The following is an 18,083-nucleotide window of genomic DNA, read 5'->3' as shown; positions in this document are numbered from 1 at the left end:
TCCATTTGTGACAAAACTTTGGGATGTCTTGAGATGTTGCTTCAATATATCCACATAACTTTCCTTTCTCGTGATGCCATCTAGTTTGTGAAGTGCACCAGTCCCTCCTGCAGCAAAGCACCCCAACAACATGATGCTGCCACCACCATGCTTCACGGTTGGGATGGTGTTCTTCAGCTTACAAGTCTCCCCCTTTTTCCTCCAAACATAATGATGGTCATTTTGGCCAAACAGTTCTATTGTTGTTTTATCAGACCAGAGGACATTTTTCCAAAAAGTACGATCTTTGGCCTCAATGCAGTTGCAAACCGTAGTCTGGCTTTTTTTATGGCAGTTTTGGAGCAGTGGCTTCTTCCTTGCTGAGCGGCCTTTCAGGTTATGTCGATATAGGACTCGTTTTACTGTGGATATAGATACTTTTGTACCTGTTTCCTCCAGCATCTTCACAAGGTCCTTTGCTGTTGTTCTGGGAATGATTTGCACTTTTCACAACAAAGTACGTTCATCTCTAGGAGACAGAACGCATCTCCTTCCTGAGTGGTATGACGGCTGCCTGGTCCCATGGTGTTTATACTTGCGTGCTATTGTTTGTACAGATAAACGTGGTACCTTCAGGCATTTGGAAATTGCTCCCAAGGATGAACCAGACTTGTGGAGGTCTACAATGTTTTTTCTGAGGTCTTGGCTGATTTCTTTTGATTTCCCCATGATGTCAAGCAAAGATGCACTGAGTTTGAAGGTAGGCCTTGAAATACATCCACAGGTACACCTCCAATTGACTCAAATGATGTCAATTAGCCTATCAGAAGCTTCTAAAGCCATGACATCATTTTCTGGAATTTTCAAAGCTGTTTAAAGGCACAGTCAACTTAGTGTATGTAAACTTCTGACCCATTGGAATTGTGATACAGTGAATTATAAGTGAAATAATCTGTCTGTAAACAATTGTTGGAAAAATGACTTCTGTCATGCACAAAGTAGATGTCTTAACTGACTTGCCAAAACTATAGTTTGTTAACAAGACATTTATGGAGTGGTTGAGAAACGAGTTTTAATGACTCCAACCTAAGTGTATGTAAACTTCCGACATCCACTGTATATATACATTTTTTTTTACGTTGATTTCATGTCAGCTGACAACTCAACCAAATGTAAATCAACACTAGACGTTGAACTGAAGTCTGTGCCCAGTGCTGGGCTTGAACAAAAGCCGGCACCCCTGTGAATACGCGGGACCACAGAAGAACACCATCGTGGACAGTAAAAGAGCAGTAGTGCATCCATCCTGAGGTCTGGTAGTTATTGTCTCTGTCATAAATGGCACCCTATTTCCTATAAAGTGCATTACTTTTGAAAAAAGGCCAATAGGGCTCAGGTCAACAAAAGTGAACTACATAGGGAATAGGTTGCTATTTGGGACGCAACCCATTGGGAGTAGAGTGAAGTTTCTCTTAGACACTGATCTTAGTTCAGTTTAGCATTTTCCCTACTAATGGTTAAGTTCAGGATAGGTGGAGGGGAATCTGATCCTAGATACCTAGGGGACACTACCGCCCAGAGTCAGCCATTGTGTATACTACAAGGATGTTTTGCGTTGCTAATAGCGCCGTCTCTGTCATCCTTACCCTCTCCATCTCCATGAAGTCTTCATCCAGCTTTGTCCCTTCAGCACCACTTATCTTCTCACTCAGCAACTATAGAGATGGAGGGGAGGGAGAGAGAGTGGTGGGGAAAGACAGAGAGAGAGAGAGAGAGGGGGGGGAGAGAGAGAGAGAGTGGTGGGGAAAGAGAGAGGGGGAGGGGGAGAGGAGAGAGAGAGAGAGAGAGAGGGGGGGAGGATGGAGGGAGAGAGAGAGAGTGGGAGAGAAAGAGAGATAAAAGAGGGAAAGGGGATGGAGAGAGAAAGATAGGTGGGGAGAGAGAGAGAGGGAAAGAGAGGGAGAGGGGATGGAGAGAAAGAGGTGGGGAGAGAAAGAGAGAGAAAGAGAGAGAGAGAGAGAGGGGATGGAGGGGTAGGGAGGGGAAGCGAGAGGAAAGACAGAGAGATAGTATTAGTGTCATCACTTTTCTTGTTGTTGATGTGCTCTCACTGACACAGACAGACACATGTATCATGCAGTAACACTCATTAGATTGATTAGTGTGTGAGAAAGAAATCAGATCAGGGATACTGGGGGAGTAATGGCAGTGTGTGTGTGTGTGATGACACTGGTAAACTCCTCATGGAATTGCACAGCACAGTGGCACTCTGGTGACGCTCAGAGGTCTGGGAGAGAGAGGTAATAATCACCAGGCTATTAGGTTTCATCTCTCTCTCTGGCTCTTTCTCCATTTCATTTATCCTCTACCTCTCCTCTTCTCTTTATGTCTTTCTCCCTCTCTCTCCTTTGCCCTCTTCGATATCTATCTCTCTCTCTGCCTCTTCATTGTATCCACTACCTCTCCTCTTCACTCCCTCTTTCTCTCTTTTACCTTGTATCTTTCCCTCCCTCCTCTCCATTCATTACTTCCCTCAGTCATGTCAACAGTGTGATAGTGGGCCCTTCAGAGAGATGACATTACAGAGGCAATCACAACTTCTCTTTCTTACTCCCCCCTGCCGCAGGTCAGAGTGTATCAGTCTGAATCTACATCACAAGAGGCTGCTGAGGGGAGGAGGCTCATAATAATGTCTGGAACTGAACAAAAGGAATGGCATCAAACACATAGTAGTTGATACCATTCCACTTATTCTGCTCCAGCCATTACCACGAGCCCGTCCTCCCAAATTAAGGTGCCACCAACCTCCTGTGATCTACATCTACCTTGTCTGATGGCTCACAAATTGAATCGGGAGATGGTCATTCTTAATGGGCTGTGTTTTACTGAAACCATTTACATAAAACATGCTCAAAGTGGTGCCATATATGACTCTATAAAGAAAGATGTGTTGGTTGGTAGCAGATACATGCTATGGAAGCACAAACACAATAATACTGTAATGAGATAGCCGATTACAAACCCCAGAGGAAACTGTTTCACCATTTGGTTTTAGCGTGGTCTCCTACTGTACATAATTTAGCCAACTCTTTAATCATCGTCCAGTCATACAGCACACCTTTGGCATGACAACCTACTAAATAGGTCCCATATTAAACGTCATCAATCAGGGAATGACAACACACTGAGAGGAATAAAGCACAAACAGACAGGGACACTACCAGGCATGCTCATTTGTTTTCAAAGACTGTCCCAGCTAACACTAAACGTTCCCATAGCATTGCCTAAAGGTTCTCCTTTGGTTATTTGAAAAACAACTTCCCTGTAACGTTGTGGGAATCAAAATGTGTTAGCTTGGGTGTCAATCTAAGGAGTTAAGTTCTGAAGCAGAGAGAGACCATTCTTTTGGCAGTGATAAGAATATTAAAATTTAGTACAGTACAGTAGGCTAATTCCTTAAAAAGTAGGCTAACAGCTGAGCCACGAAGGTCAGAGAGAAGTCCAGAACTTTGAGCTCCTTGAAGACCAGTCAGAGAGAAGTCCAGAACTTTGAGCTCCTTGAAGACCAGTCAGAGAGAAGTCCAGAACTTTGAGCTCCTTGAAGACCAGTCAGAGAGAAGTCCAGAACTTTGAGCTCCTTGAAGACCGGTCAAAGAGAAGACCGGTCAAAGAGAAGTCCAGAACTTTGAGCTCCTTGAAGACCAGTCAGAGAGAAGTCCAGAACTTTGAGCTCCTTGAAGACCGGTCAAAGAGAAGTCCAGAACTTTGAGCTCCTTGAAGACCAGTCAGAGAGAAGTCCAGAACATTGAGCTCCTTGAAGACCAGTCAGAGAGAAGTCCAGAACTTTGAGCTCCTTGAAGACCAGTCAGAGAGCTAAAAACCCAGGCGCTGCTAAAGGACAAGACACACCAGTATGCATCCCTGCAGAAATATCCCCCTGACTCTGTTCTGCTAAGACACTAAGGGGTGAATCCTAACACTTAGGTGTAATTGTAACTTAGCTATGCAGGGAGGGAGGGTTAGTAGGCTGAGGAAAGGACAACGTCTACGTTTGTCACTAACCAATAACTCTACGTTTGTCACTAACCAATAACTCTACGTTTGTCACTTAACAATAATTATACTTTTGTCACTAACCAATAATTCTACATTTGCCACTAACCAATAATTCTACGTTTGTCACTAAACAATAATTATACTTTTGTCACTAACCAATAATTCTACATTTGCCACTAACCAATAATTCTACGTTTATCACTAACCAATAATTCTACATTTGCCACTAACCAATAATTCTACTTTTGCCACTAACCAATAATTCTACGTTTGCCACTAACCAATAGAGGTGATATGTGTTGGAGCATGTGAATGTACTACCATGCCAAATTATTTTAGGTTTAGAGGCAACAGAGCTGGAAAAACCTTCCCACACTCTCTCTACATCTCTCCTTTTTGGGAAGACCAGACTCTGATATAGATGTGAGGAGGGTAAGTACTGTAGCCTGAGGACAACTTCCACCCAGGACACTATATATCTGACCCCTGACCTCTGGAGGTGGAACACAGCACCTAAAACAGCAGATAATGGAACTTTGATGTAACATGGGTTTTATGGAGAAGAACTGTGTAATGGAGGTTTTATGGAAAAGACAGACATTTAGGGGAGAGTGGGGTAAGTAAAAAAAAAAATTACATTCAGCATCACTCCGTCAAGATATATAACTAAGATATATACACATACTGTATTTCTGGATATAATCAGAATTCATGTAAACATTAGTTTTGAAAACATAGCGGATCACTTCACAAAAATGACCCCGGGTATGGGGTAAGTTAAGCCATGGGGCAGGGTAAGTTAAGCCATGGGGCAGGGTAAGTTAAGCCATGGGGCAGGGTAAGTTAAGCCATGGGGCAGGGTAAGTTAAGCCATGGGGCAGGGTAAGTTAAGCCATGGGGCAGGGTAAGTTAAGCCATGGGGCAGGGTAAGTTAAGCCATGGGGCAGGGTAAGTTAAGCCATGGGGCAGGGTAAGTTAAGCCATGGGGCAGGGTAAGTTAAGCCATGGGGCAGGGTAAGTTAAGCCATGGGGCAGGGTAAGTTAAGCCATGGGGCAGGGTAAGTTAAGCCATGGGGCAGGGTAAGTTAAGCCATGGGGCAGGGTAAGTTAAGCCATGGGGCAGGGTAAGTTAAGCCATGGGGCAGGGTAAGTTAAGCCATGGGGCAGGGTAAGTTAAGCCATGGGGCAGGGTAAGTTAAGCCATGGGGCAGGGTAAGTTAAGCCATGGGGCAGGGTAAGTTAAGCCATGGGGCAGGGTAAGTTAAGCCATGGGGCAGGGTAAGTTAAGCCATGGGGCAGGGTAAGTTAAGCCATGGGGCAGGGTAAGTTAAGCCATGGGGCAGGGTAAGTTAAGCCATGGGGCAGGGTAAGTTAAGCCATGGGGCAGGGTAAGTTAAGCCATGGGGCAGGGTAAGTTAAGCCATGGGGCAGGGTAAGTTAAGCCATGGGGCAGGGTAAGTTAAGCCATGGGGCAGGGTAAGTTAAGCCATGGGGCAGGGTAAGTTAAGCCATGGGGCAGGGTAAGTTAAGCCATGGGGCAGGGTAAGTTAAGCCATGGGGCAGGGTAAGTTAAGCCATGGGGCAGGGTAAGTTAAGCCATGGGGCAGGGTAAGTTAAGCCATGGGGCAGGGTAAGTTAAGCCATGGGGCAGGGTAAGTTAAGCCATGGGGCAGGGTAAGTTAAGCCATGGGGCAGGGTAAGTTAAGCCATGGGGCAGGGTAAGTTAAGCCATGGGGCAGGGTAAGTTAAGCCATGGGGCAGGGTAAGTTAAGCCATGGGGCAGGGTAAGTTAAGCCATGGGGCAGGGTAAGTTAAGCCATGGGGCAGGGTAAGTTAAGCCATGGGGCAGGGTAAGTTAAGCCATGGGGCAGGGTAAGTTAAGCCATGGGGCAGGGTAAGTTAAGCCATGGGGCAGGGTAAGTTAAGCCATGGGGCAGGGTAAGTTAAGCCATGGGGCAGGGTAAGTTAAGCCATGGGGCAGGGTAAGTTAAGCCATGGGGCAGGGTAAGTTAAGCCATGGGGCAGGGTAAGTTAAGCCATGGGGCAGGGTAAGTTAAGCCATGGGGCAGGGTAAGTTAAGCCATGGGGCAGGGTAAGTTAAGCCATGGGGCAGGGTAAGTTAAGCCATGGGGCAGGGTAAGTTAAGCCATGGGGCAGGGTAAGTTAAGCCATGGGGCAGGGTAAGTTAAGCCATGGGGCAGGGTAAGTTAAGCCATGGGACAGGGTAAGTTAAGCCATGGGACAGGGTAAGTTAAGCCATGGGACAGGGTAAGTTAAGCAGCCTACAAATTTCTGTACCGAAGATAACACCATACACATAAAACACCATACACATAAAGCACTCAGTACCAGTGGAGGTTTCTGAGGGGAGGACTGCTCAACATAATGGTTGGAATTGAGTTAATGGAATTGTATCTGTTACGCACGCCTCTATGAAGAGGGAACGCAACACCCTGCTACAACTAAACTCTCTGTGAAGTGAAAAAGGTATGGACTGTAGGTGCGAGTAAGGATGACAACAGGCAGAATGTGGTACCGTTTTACAAGGACTTTATTCCTGTACACGGTAATATGGGGAAAAGGGGCTGGACGGAACCAAAGCAAAGAAAGTAAATCTCAAAGCCCCCCCCTCTCCTATCTTACCTGCCTACCCACTACTTACCTATTTTAGCACCACCTGGTGCCCTAACCAAAATACAGGGAGTGGTCCGCCCAGGTCTTACCTAGTGTGCCTAGACAGTGAATATACTACGGGTATATGTATGCCCGCGGGCCTCTTGCCTAAGCACTCCCAAGGTGCCTTCCCCTTCTCCCCTGGGAACAAATGAAACAGAATATTAAACAATTTCACAAACAAACTAAGAAACAAAGTACATCAAATAAGCTCTATCTGAGCAACAAACTCACAAAACATACCAACTTTCAGCAATGAACTCCCAGCAAAATCAACCTCTAGCAAAAACTCTCTATCACAAACAATCGCTCAGCAATGACCTCAGCAATGACCTCAGCAATGACCTCAGCAATGACCTCAGCAATGACCTCAGCAAAACCTCAGCAAAATCTCTCTAGCAAAATCTCTCTAGCAAAATCTCTCTAGCAAAATCTCTCTCAGCAATCCCTACCTCCAAAATCTCTCTCTCCTGAACAGAACACTGGCTTTTATATAGCTTCAGAATGAATGTAACTGGAGACAGCTGTGTCTTGACGAGGGGGCGGGGTCAGCTCTCCAATTAGCCCTGGAGTCGACCAATCAGCTGCTTGAGGGATTTCAGGAAGCCATTTCCTGAAATAAAACACATGCAAATACACAAACTACAACACATAAACTGGGGAACGTAACAGTATCAAACACACTTTTTGGATACCATTCCATTCACTCCATCCCCGACATTATTTTGAGCAGTCCTCCACTCAGCAGCCTCCACTGTACCTTACACAGTAAAATATAAACAAATACTCTGTACGCCACACTGATGGGGGACCCTGTTTCAATTCCAAAACCAGCATGTCATAACATGTGGGGTGATGCTGGGGATCCTAGAAGTGTAGAATGTATTTTGTCTTAAGATTCTAACCCATGCTGACTCTGACATACAGTATGTGTACCGGGATCAGAGGCTCTAGCTGCTGGACGACACAGACCACAAGATGCCTTTCTCTGTACATCTACATGACTGAGGAAATTGTGATAGCCTTTACTCCTCACCACACAATGGGAAGGAAATTACTACATCGTCACACTCTTAGAAAAAAGGGTTCTTCGGCTGTCCCCATAGGAGAACCCCTACTCTTCTCTTTATGTCTTTCTCCCTTTTTGGTTCCCTCTGTAGAATGGGTTCTACATGGAACCCAAAAGGGTTCTACCTGGAACAAAAAGGGTTCTTCAATGTGTTCTCCTATGAAACAGCCGAAGAACCCTATAATATTCTAGATAGAAAAAAAGGTGCTAAGAGGTACTGTCTGGCGTGTAGCCTTGCTTCTCAGACATCCTATTTCTGGAAGGAGTAGTCTACTGCAGACCTGGGTTCAAATGCTATTTGAAATAGTAAAACTTTTAGTGAAGCCAGGTGGGAGAGGTTTGCACTTTTGGGACTTTTCAATTGGTTCCATCGCACCAGGCAAGCTCAATAAAGAACAGCTAAAGTATTTGGAATGATTTCAAATATTATTTGAACCCAGGTCTCACTATAACAAGTGCTACAGAAGAACCTCCACTAGCTAACTGCTACAGTGTAGGACTGTACACTAGCTAAAAGTGTGAACATCAACCAGCAGTGAAATGCTCTTTTACCAGAGAAGTGCACTCTCCTCATCCTCACATACCATTTTTTGAGTTTCACTTCAGAGCACTAACATTATCTGAAACAAATACAGGGAAATAAACCTTGAACTTGGTGTTTATTTTTCCTAAAAGTAGACTGGTTTCACACTAACACTGCGAATGACGAGTGATGTCACACAAATTAGCGAGGACAAAAAGCAGCATGCCACTCTGTCATCAGGTGGCTAAATATAATGGTGCTAATGTGTCCTACAAGGCACAGGCACAACGCCACAGCACTGGCTAATAACAGATAAGACAGATGGACAGACAGACAGACAGGCTCCTCCTGATTCAGTGATTTGACACTAACCAGAGACATATGGCAGAACTGGCCTCCAAATCAATGTCTTGATTTGTTGAATCAGGTGTGTTAATGCATGGCTGGAACAAAAGCCTGCACAATCGTAGCTCTTCATGGCCAGAGTTACTGAACTGATCCTCAGAGTTCACAAAACTATCTGCATCGATAACACCTGACAATATCCCAGTTGAATTTGTCAGGCTCTGGACATCAGAGACTGTGTGTATCCCGAATGGCAACCTATTCCCTATATAGGACGCACTGCTTTTAACCAGACCCTATTGGGCCCTGGTCAAATGTAGAGCACTAAATAGGGAATAGGGTGACATTTGGAAGGCAACCACTGATTCACACCAGCTTGTGTCCTTTTCTTGGGTGCAGAAGTTGGTGGCTGTGAGTCAGTATTCAGGGCTGAACTGTGACACTGTGGCTGTAGCATTTATGCAGTACAGGGCTGAACTGTGATGCTGGCTGTAGTATTTATGCAGTACAGGGCTGAACTGTGATGCTGGCTGTAGTATTTTTGCAGTACAGGGCTGAACTGTGATGCTGGCTGTAGTATTTATGCAGTACAGGGCTGGACTGTGATGCTGGTTGTAGTATTTATGCAGTACAGTGCTGAACTGTGACACTGTGGCTGTAGCATTTATGCAGTACAGGGCTGAACTGTGACACTGTGGCTGTAGCATTTATGCAGTACAGGGCTGAACTGTGACACTGTGGCTGTAGTATTTATGCAGTACAGGGCTGGACTGTGTTACTGGCTGTAGTATTTATGCAGTACAGGGCTGAACTGTGATGCTGGCTGTAGTATTTATGCAGTACAGGGCTGAACTGTGATGCTGGCTGTAGTATTTTTGCAGTACAGGGCTGAACTGTGATGCTGGCTGTAGTATTTATGCAGTACAGGGCTGGACTGTGATGCTGGTTGTAGTATTTATGCAGTACAGTGCTGAACTGTGACACTGTGGCTGTAGTATTTATGCAGTACAGGGCTAAACTGTGACACTGTGGCTGTAGTATTTATGCAGTACAGGGCTGACCTATGACACTGTGGCTGTAGTATTTATGCAGTACAGGGCTGGACTGTGATGCTGGCTGTAGTATTTATGCAGTACAGGGCTGAACTGTGACACTGTGGCTGTAGTATTTATGCAGTACAGGGCTGAACTGTGATACTGGCTGTAGTATTTATGCAGTACAGGGCTGAACTGTGACACTGTGGCTGTAGTATTTATGCAGTACAGGGCTAAACTGTGACACTGTGGCTGTAGTATTTATTCAGTACAGGGCTGAACTTTGACACTGTGGCTGTAGTATTTATGCCGTGCAGGGCTGAACTGTGATACTGGCTGTAGTATTTATGCAGTACAGGGCTGAACTGTGACACTGTGGCTGTAGTATTTATGCAGTACAGGGCTAAACTGTGACACTGTGGCTGTAGTATTTATGCAGTACAGGGCTGACCTATGACACTGTGGCTGTAGTATTTATGCAGTACAGGGCTGAACTGTGATACTGGCTGTAGTATTTATGCAGTACAGGGCTGAACTGTGACACTGTGGCTGTAGTATTTATGCAGTACAGGGCTAAACTGTGACACTGTGGCTGTAGTATTTATGCAGTACAGGGCTGAACTGTGACACTGTGGCTGTAGTATTTATGCAGTACAGGGCTGAACTGTGATACTGGCTGTAGTATTTATGCAGTACAGGGCTGAACTTTGACACTGTGGCTGTAGTATTTATGCAGTACAGGGCTAAACTGTGACACTGTGGCTGTAGTATTTATGCAGTACAGGGCTGAACTGTGACACTGTGGCTGTAGTATTTATGCAGTACAGGGCTGAACTGTGATACTGGCTGTAGTATTTATGCAGTACAGGGCTGAACTGTGACACTGTGGCTGTAGTATTTATGCAGTACAGGGCTAAACACTGACACTGTGGCTGTAGTATTTATGCAGTACAGGTCTGAACTGTGACACTGTGGCTGTAGTATTTATGCAGTACAGGGCTGAACTGTGATACTGGCTGTAGTATTTATGCAGTACAGGGCTGAACTGTGACACTGTGGCTGTAGTATTTATGCAGTACAGGGCTGAACTGTGACACTGTGGCTGTAGTATTTATGCAGTACAGGGCTGAACTGTGGTACTGGCTGCAGTATTTATGCAGTACAGGGCTGAACTGTGACACTGTGGCTGTAGTATTTATGCAGTACAGGGCTGAACTGTGATTTTACCAGGTTTCTACTCAGGAAACACTCTGTGTTCTACAAGCCTGTGGGTTGTCAGCTGAAATGACTACGGTCATTCATTACAGGAACAATAACAACCACTGACTGGTTCAGTTCTTGAAAGCGAATGTGTGTGTATATGTGTTTGTGTGTTTTTGTGTGTGTATATGTGTTTGTGTGTGTACAAGTGTTCGTGTGTGTACAAGTGTTTGTGTGCATGCAAGCCTTGACCGAGTCATCTGAATGAGTTTATCTACCACACTGCAGAAGAAATCTGTGGGAGAAAGGCTTTTCTTTCAAGAACAGCTCACAAGCTAAGTCAAAGTTGTCAAAGTGGAGTCTTGGCCTAAAGGTCAACATACAGCTGTGTGTTTATCATTCAGTTGACAGTTTCCTGAAAGCCTTGTAGCTAATATGGTTCTCAATTGACTTTGACGACCCAGACTACCCACATCTCCTGTAGAACAACAAAGTGCTTCATTTCACACATTTTGTTCATTCACACATATACATTGCCCACCAAACAAGGTTTTCAGGAAACTCACCCAGATTGGTTGATGATGAAACACCGTACGCCTATCATGGCTGTAGTGCAAACTTAGTCACAGTTTCCTTGTTAAGTGAAACCAACCGAAACATTGTGCAATCAGCCCACTCAGCAATCAACTGCAAAAAATATATTTGTCTCACAGTTCACGCTCAGGCTTGGGTAGTGTGTTATCCCCTAGGCAAAATGAATACTGTGTCATAGCTGTGTCAGCTGGGGGTCGATGGGTGTAGGGAGAAGTTACCCCTAGACGCTGAGCTTGGGTCAGTTTTGCATTTCCCCCACTAATGGTTAATGTGAGGATTGGGGGAGGGGAAGCTGATCCTAGATCAGTAGCTAGGGGAAACTTCACCCTCGAGCACTGGGGGTTGATGACAGCGTAACATCAGCGGAGACGGAGACAGAGGAAGCATGGCCATAGACACACCAGCTGCTGCTAAGCTCCCAGAATAGCAGAAGCTACTGTACAGTAGGGCCAACCACAGCAGCAGCATAGAACAGGGTGAATAGGCCCCCAAAGCAACATCCAAGCCCTTTGGCACAAAAACTATCCACTGAAACTGATAGAAGCCAAACTCTTTTAGGCATCGGTCAACAGAGCTAGGCGGGGACTCCCTCCTCACCTATACAATGTTAGAAATCTGAGATAGGCTTCTTCTTTAGGAATCTGGAGATTCAGTTCTAGACTACTTTCAGACAGAGAATCCCTCCACAATTAGTCTGTAACACCAAGAAACTTTCATTATATCACCACCATGTTAGGTTATCATGCTGACCCAAGTTGTGTGTGCCTTTGTTGGTTTGTTAGTTCCAGTCATCCTGGATCAGGTCTCTGTGGAAGCAGGTCATACAGAGGTCAATCATCACTGATATCATTCCTCTTAAATCTCACTGAACACATCTAGTGATGTAGTGCAGAACAATCACATTTACTAACTGGCTATTAAAGTTAGTTCTCTACTGATGATTCAATTTGAGGAGGAAGATTCCCGTCATCAAACGAATGGACTTCACATCAACCCTGACATTTTGAGGAGGAAGATTCCCGTCAACAAACGAATGGACTTCACATCAACCCTGACATTTTGAGGAGGAAGATTCCCGTCATCAAACGAATGGACTTCACATCAACCCTGACATTTTGAATACTGATCCAATTTCCACACATATTAGTCACAATACACTGGCAGGGTGTATTTGTCATCACTAACCATTATGACAACACCGTCAATGACAGTGCCGTAGTCTGTATTCACACAGTACCACCCACTAACCTTATGCAACCAATGGGCCAGTATTCACACAGTACCACCCACTAACCTTATGCAACCAATGGGCCAGTGTTCACACAGTACCACCCACTAACCTTATGCAACCAATGGGCCAGTATTCACGCAGTACCACTCACTAACCTTATGAAACCAATGGGCCAGTATTCACACAGTACCACCCACTAACCTTATGCAACCAATGGGCCAGTATTCACGCAGTACCACTCACTAACCTTATGAAACCAATGGGCCAGTATTCACACAGTACCACCCACTAACCTTATGCAACCAATGGGCCAGTGTTCACACAGTACCACCCACTAACCTTATGCAACCAATGGGCCAGTATTCACGCAGTACCACTCACTAACCTTATGAAACCAATGGGCCAGCAAATCAACACAACAATGTACAGTAGCAGGGGGGTAGACATGAAACAGAAGTGACTCTGTGTGCTTAGTGGAGACACCATAGTTTGAACCAAATGGCACCCTATTCCCTATATAGTGCACTGTGTAGATATTTGGGACACAAAACACACAGCGCTGCAGTCAGCAAAACTGCTAGATCAACAGTGCTGTCGAAGTAGGGTTAGCTAGCCTACTTTTCAAACATGCTTTCAGTTAGGCCCGCTACAGTATTGGTGGTGGACAGGGTACAGAATGTTACCTTGCCATAGAGTATCTCACATCCATTGACATATAGTACAATGTGTAAATAAAAGCTCTATAACTGTGATCCATTATTAGTTTAGAAGCTCGTTCCCGCACTACAAAGTTTCTCCCTGCAGTCGGTCACTGAGTCTGAGGTGCTAAAGGAGCTCCTTAAACTTGACCCCAAAAAAACATCTGGGTCAGATGGTTTAGATCCTTTCTTCTTTAAGGTTGCAGCCCCTATCTTCGCCAAGCCTATCTCTGACCTTTTTAACCTGTCTCTCCTCTCGGGGGAGGTTCCCATTGCTTGGAAGGCAGCCACGGTTCGTCCTTTATTTAAAGGGGGAGATCACGCTGATTTCTATTTAACCTGTTTATAAAAAGTGTTGGAAAAACGTGTCAATAATCAACTGACTGGCTTTCTTGATGTCTATAGTATTCTCTCTGGTATGCAATCTGGTTTCTGCTCAGATTATGGATGTGTCACTGCAACCTTAAAGGTGTTAAATGATTCTAAGTGTCACGCCCTGACCTGACTATTCTTTGTTTTCTTTATATATTTTGGTTAGGTCAGGGTGTGACGAGGGTGGTATGTGTGTTTTTGTCTCATCTAGGTTTTTTTTGTACTGTCTAGGGGTTTTGTAGATTTATGGGGTTGTTTACCATCTAGGTGTTTATGTAGGTCTATGGTTGCCTAGATTGGTTCTCAATTAGAGGCAGGTATTTATCGTTGTCTCTGATTGGGAACCATATTTAGGCAGCCATCTTCTTTGGGTATTTCATGGGTTATTGTCTATGTTATGTTGCACGTTAGCAGTCACGTTCGTCTTATCGTTTTGTTTAAGTGTTCTTCCTGCAATAAAGAAGAATGTATTCTAACCACGCTGCGCTTTGGTCTACTCCATACGACGATCGTGACACTAAGTAATGTTGTGCTGCTATTTTTATTGACTTGGCCAAAGCTTTGATACGGTAGATCATTCCATTCTTGTGGACCAGCTAAGGGGTATTGGTGTCTCTGAGGGGTCTTTGGCCTGGTTTACTAACTACCTCTCTCAAAGAGCGCAGTGTATAAAGTCAGAACATCTGCTGTCTCAGCCACTGCCTGTCACCAAGGGAGTACACCAAGGCTCGATCCTAGGTCCCACAGTCTTCTCAGTTTACATCAACAATATAGCTCAGGTAGTAGGAAGCTCTCATCCATTTATATGTAGATGATACAGTCTTTTACTCAGCTGGCCCCTCCCTGGATTTTGTGTTAAACGCTCTACAACAAAGCTTTCTTAGTATCCAACAAGCTTTCTCTGCCCTTAACCTTGTTCTGAACACCTCCAAAACAAAGGTCATGTGGTTTGTTAAGAAGAATGCCCCTCTCCCCACAGGTGTGATTACTACCTCTGAGGGTTTAGAGCTTGAGGTAGTCACCTCATACAAGTACTTGGGAGTATGGCTAGACGGCACATTGTCTTTCTGTCAGCACATTTCAAAGCTGCAGGCTAAAGTTAAATCTAGACTTGGTTTCCTCTATCGTAATCACTCCTCTTTCTCCCCAGATGCCAAACTAACCCTGATTCAGATGACCATCCTACCCATGCTAGACTACGGAGATCGGCAGGTAAGGGTGCTCTCGAGCGGCTAGATGTTCTTTACCATTCGGCAATCAGATTTGACATCAATGCTCCTTATAGGACACATCACTGCACTCTATACTCCTCTGTAAACTGGTCATCTCTGTATACCCGTTGCAAGACCCACTGGTTGATGCTTATTTATAAAAAACCCTTACGCCTGACTCCCCCTTATCTGAGATAACTACTGCAGCCCTCATCCTCCACATACAACACCTATTCTCCCCCGTCACATTCTGTTCAAGGTCCCCAAAGCACACACATCTCTTTGTCGCTCCTCTTTTCAGTTCGCTGCAACCAGTGACTGGAACGATCTGCAAAAAACACTCAAACCGGACAGTTATCTCCATCTCTTCATTCAAAGAATCAATCCTGGACACTTACCGACAGTTGTGGCTGCTTCGTGTGATGTATTATTGTCTCTACCTTCTTGCCTTTGTGCTGTTGTCTGTGCCCAATGTTTGTACCATGTTTGTGCTGCTACCATGCTGTTGTCATGTGGTGTTGCTGCCATGCTGTGTTGTCAGGTGTTACTGCCATGCTATGTTGTTGTCTTAGGTCTCTTTATGAGTGTTGTGGTGTCTCTCTTGTCGTGATGTGTGTTTTGTCCTATATTTATATTTTTATTCCCAGCCCCTGTCCCCGCAGGAGGCCTTTTGCCTTTTGGTAGGTCGTCATTGTAAATAAGAATTTGTTCTTAACTGACTTGCCTAGTTAAATAAAGATTAAATAAAAAATAAATACAAATAATTAAATAGTGATAGTCAAATGAGAGTAGGATAGCCATCGACACACCTGACAAAGCATCACAGGTGCAGAGGAATGAAACACTCCACAAAATTGGACATTTGGTCCAATGCAAATCTACAGGTCTCAGACAAGGATACATATCATGCAAGCATGGTTCCAAACCATTTCCATTACACCAGCACACCACCTACCCACCTACTTACCTAATACCAGCCAGTCATATCACTCCAGGGGGGAGCCCACATGGCTTTCCCCCATTAGCTGGTCTGTCCCCTGGGCTGGCTGCCTCAAATCTGTCCCTTTTCTTTCCCTTCAACACTGTGCCTCTACTACAACCAGTCTGCCACTGAACGCTCAACACCCCATCTAGGCCACCGGGTAAAATTAGCCATCTCTGACGGAGGATATTAGCCCAATACGGTTGCCAAACATTTCTAGGACAACGGAGGAGGTGAATCACAGAGAGATGTGAATGAAATGTACTGTGGAGAAATGTAACACAGCTAGGCCACAGAGCAATGTGTCAAATAGGAAATTGCAACCACTTCAATGACTAGAGTTTCACCTGCATGAATATTGACATCCCACTGGGCACACACTGGTTGATTCAACATTGTTCCCACGTCATTTCAACAAAATTACTTTAAACCAACATGGAATAGATGTTGAATTGATGTCCATTCCTAATTGGATGGACCTTTTGAAACAACATAGAATCAAACTAAATTAAGATATCTTAGCATAGCCAATGTTGGGGGCCATTGGCCTGCTGCTATAAGAGAGAAAGAGAAAAAAAATGCTGAGATAAAGAGATTAGCTGTGTGTGTGGGGGGGGGGGGGAGACAGAGAGACAGAGAGAGAGAGAGCGAGACAGAGAGAGAGCGAGAGAGAGAGAGAGAGAGAGAGAGAGAGAGAGAGAGAGAGAGAGAGACAAAGAGACAGAGAGAGAGAGAGAGAGACAGAGAGAGAGAGAGAGAGAGAGCGAGAGACAGAGAGAGAGAGAGAGAGAGAGAGCGAGAGTCAGAGAGAGAGAGAAAAATGTTGAGATAAAGAACAGCTGTGGCGTGACAATGATTGTCTCCAGCTGGCCACAGCTGCTCCTAATTCACCATTGAGTGACCGCACCAGATTACAGGTCAAAACCATGGCAGCTCTTAATCCAGATTGACGTAACCTGATGTACATTGGAGGTGTAATTATCCCCCAGCAATTAGCTAAAATTACCACTGGGGGCCAGAGCCTTGGACTTCCAAATCTAATCACGGAAGAGTGACTTCGGAGACTTCGGGAGTGAAGTTAGTTAGATGCTGTTGGGCTCTACGTTGAACATTTGGGAACATTCTGAACTGCGTGAAGTGAAACTGATGACGAAGTTCTTCAAAGGTTTTGGACGGTGCAACCACTTCTATTTTGTTCTATTCCATTCTACTCAAAAGTGAATTCAGTTAGACACAGTTGGCTCTTCTTTGAGCCTTTGGGAAAGTTCTGGGCACGTATTAATGCAGCGTCTCAAGAAATAGTGCTGGTCTAGGAACTGATGTGCCTTTTAAATCATAATGAATAAGATCTATATGGACAGGGGGGACCTGATCCTAGATCAGCACTCTTACTCTGAGAAGAATCATGAATATGGACCCAATATTGCTCGTGAAGGGAAACAGAGGAAAAACGTTTGTCAAATGTTTTAGAAGGTACGGCCAATAACGTCTTTTTTCCTATTGTGCTTTTCTTTAATATCTTGACAATGGGAGACCGAGTGACAATGGGAGACCGAGTGACAATGGGAGACCGAGTGACAATGGGAGACCGAGTGACAATGGGAGACCTAGTGACAATGGGAGACCGAGTGACAATGGGAGACCTAGTGACAATGGGAGACCGAGTGACAATGGGAGATCGAGTGACAATGGGAGACCGAGTGACAATGGGAGACCGAGTGACAATGGGAGACCGAGTGACAATGGGAGACCGAGTGACAATGGGAGACCGAGTGACAATGGGAGACCGAGTGACAATGGGAGACCGAGTGACAATGGGAGACCGAGTGACAATGGGAGACCGAGTGACAATGGGAGACCTAGTGACAATGGGAGACCGAGTGACAATGGGAGACCGAGTGACAATGGGAGACCGAGTGACAATGGGAGACCTAGTGACAATGGGAGACCGAGTGACAATGGGAGACCGAGTGACAATGGGAGACCGAGTGACAATGGGAGACCGAGTGACAATGGGAGACCGAGTGACAATGGGAGACCGAGTGACAATGGGAGACCGAGTGACAATGGGAGACCGAGTGACAATGGGAGACCGAGTGACAATGGGAGACCGAGT

General features: G+C 45.1%; 1 protein-coding gene across 1 annotated transcript in view; it reads right to left on the bottom strand.

Moving 5' to 3' along the window:
• The window catches only part of LOC139384422 (SH3-domain GRB2-like 3a), a 45,366-nt gene that overhangs the window by 14,983 nt on the left and 12,300 nt on the right, over nt 1-18,083 (bottom strand). Inside the window, 1 exon segment of the mRNA XM_071129186.1 lies at nt 1,626-1,694. Coding sequence (XP_070985287.1) covers nt 1,626-1,694 — 69 coding nt within the window.

Source organism: Oncorhynchus clarkii, chromosome 26 (assembly GCF_045791955.1).
Source record: "Oncorhynchus clarkii lewisi isolate Uvic-CL-2024 chromosome 26, UVic_Ocla_1.0, whole genome shotgun sequence".
NCBI classification, from domain to species: Eukaryota; Metazoa; Chordata; class Actinopteri; order Salmoniformes; family Salmonidae; genus Oncorhynchus; species Oncorhynchus clarkii.
Note: the sequence above shows the minus strand (reverse complement) of the source record. Positions and strands in the feature narration are given on the sequence as shown.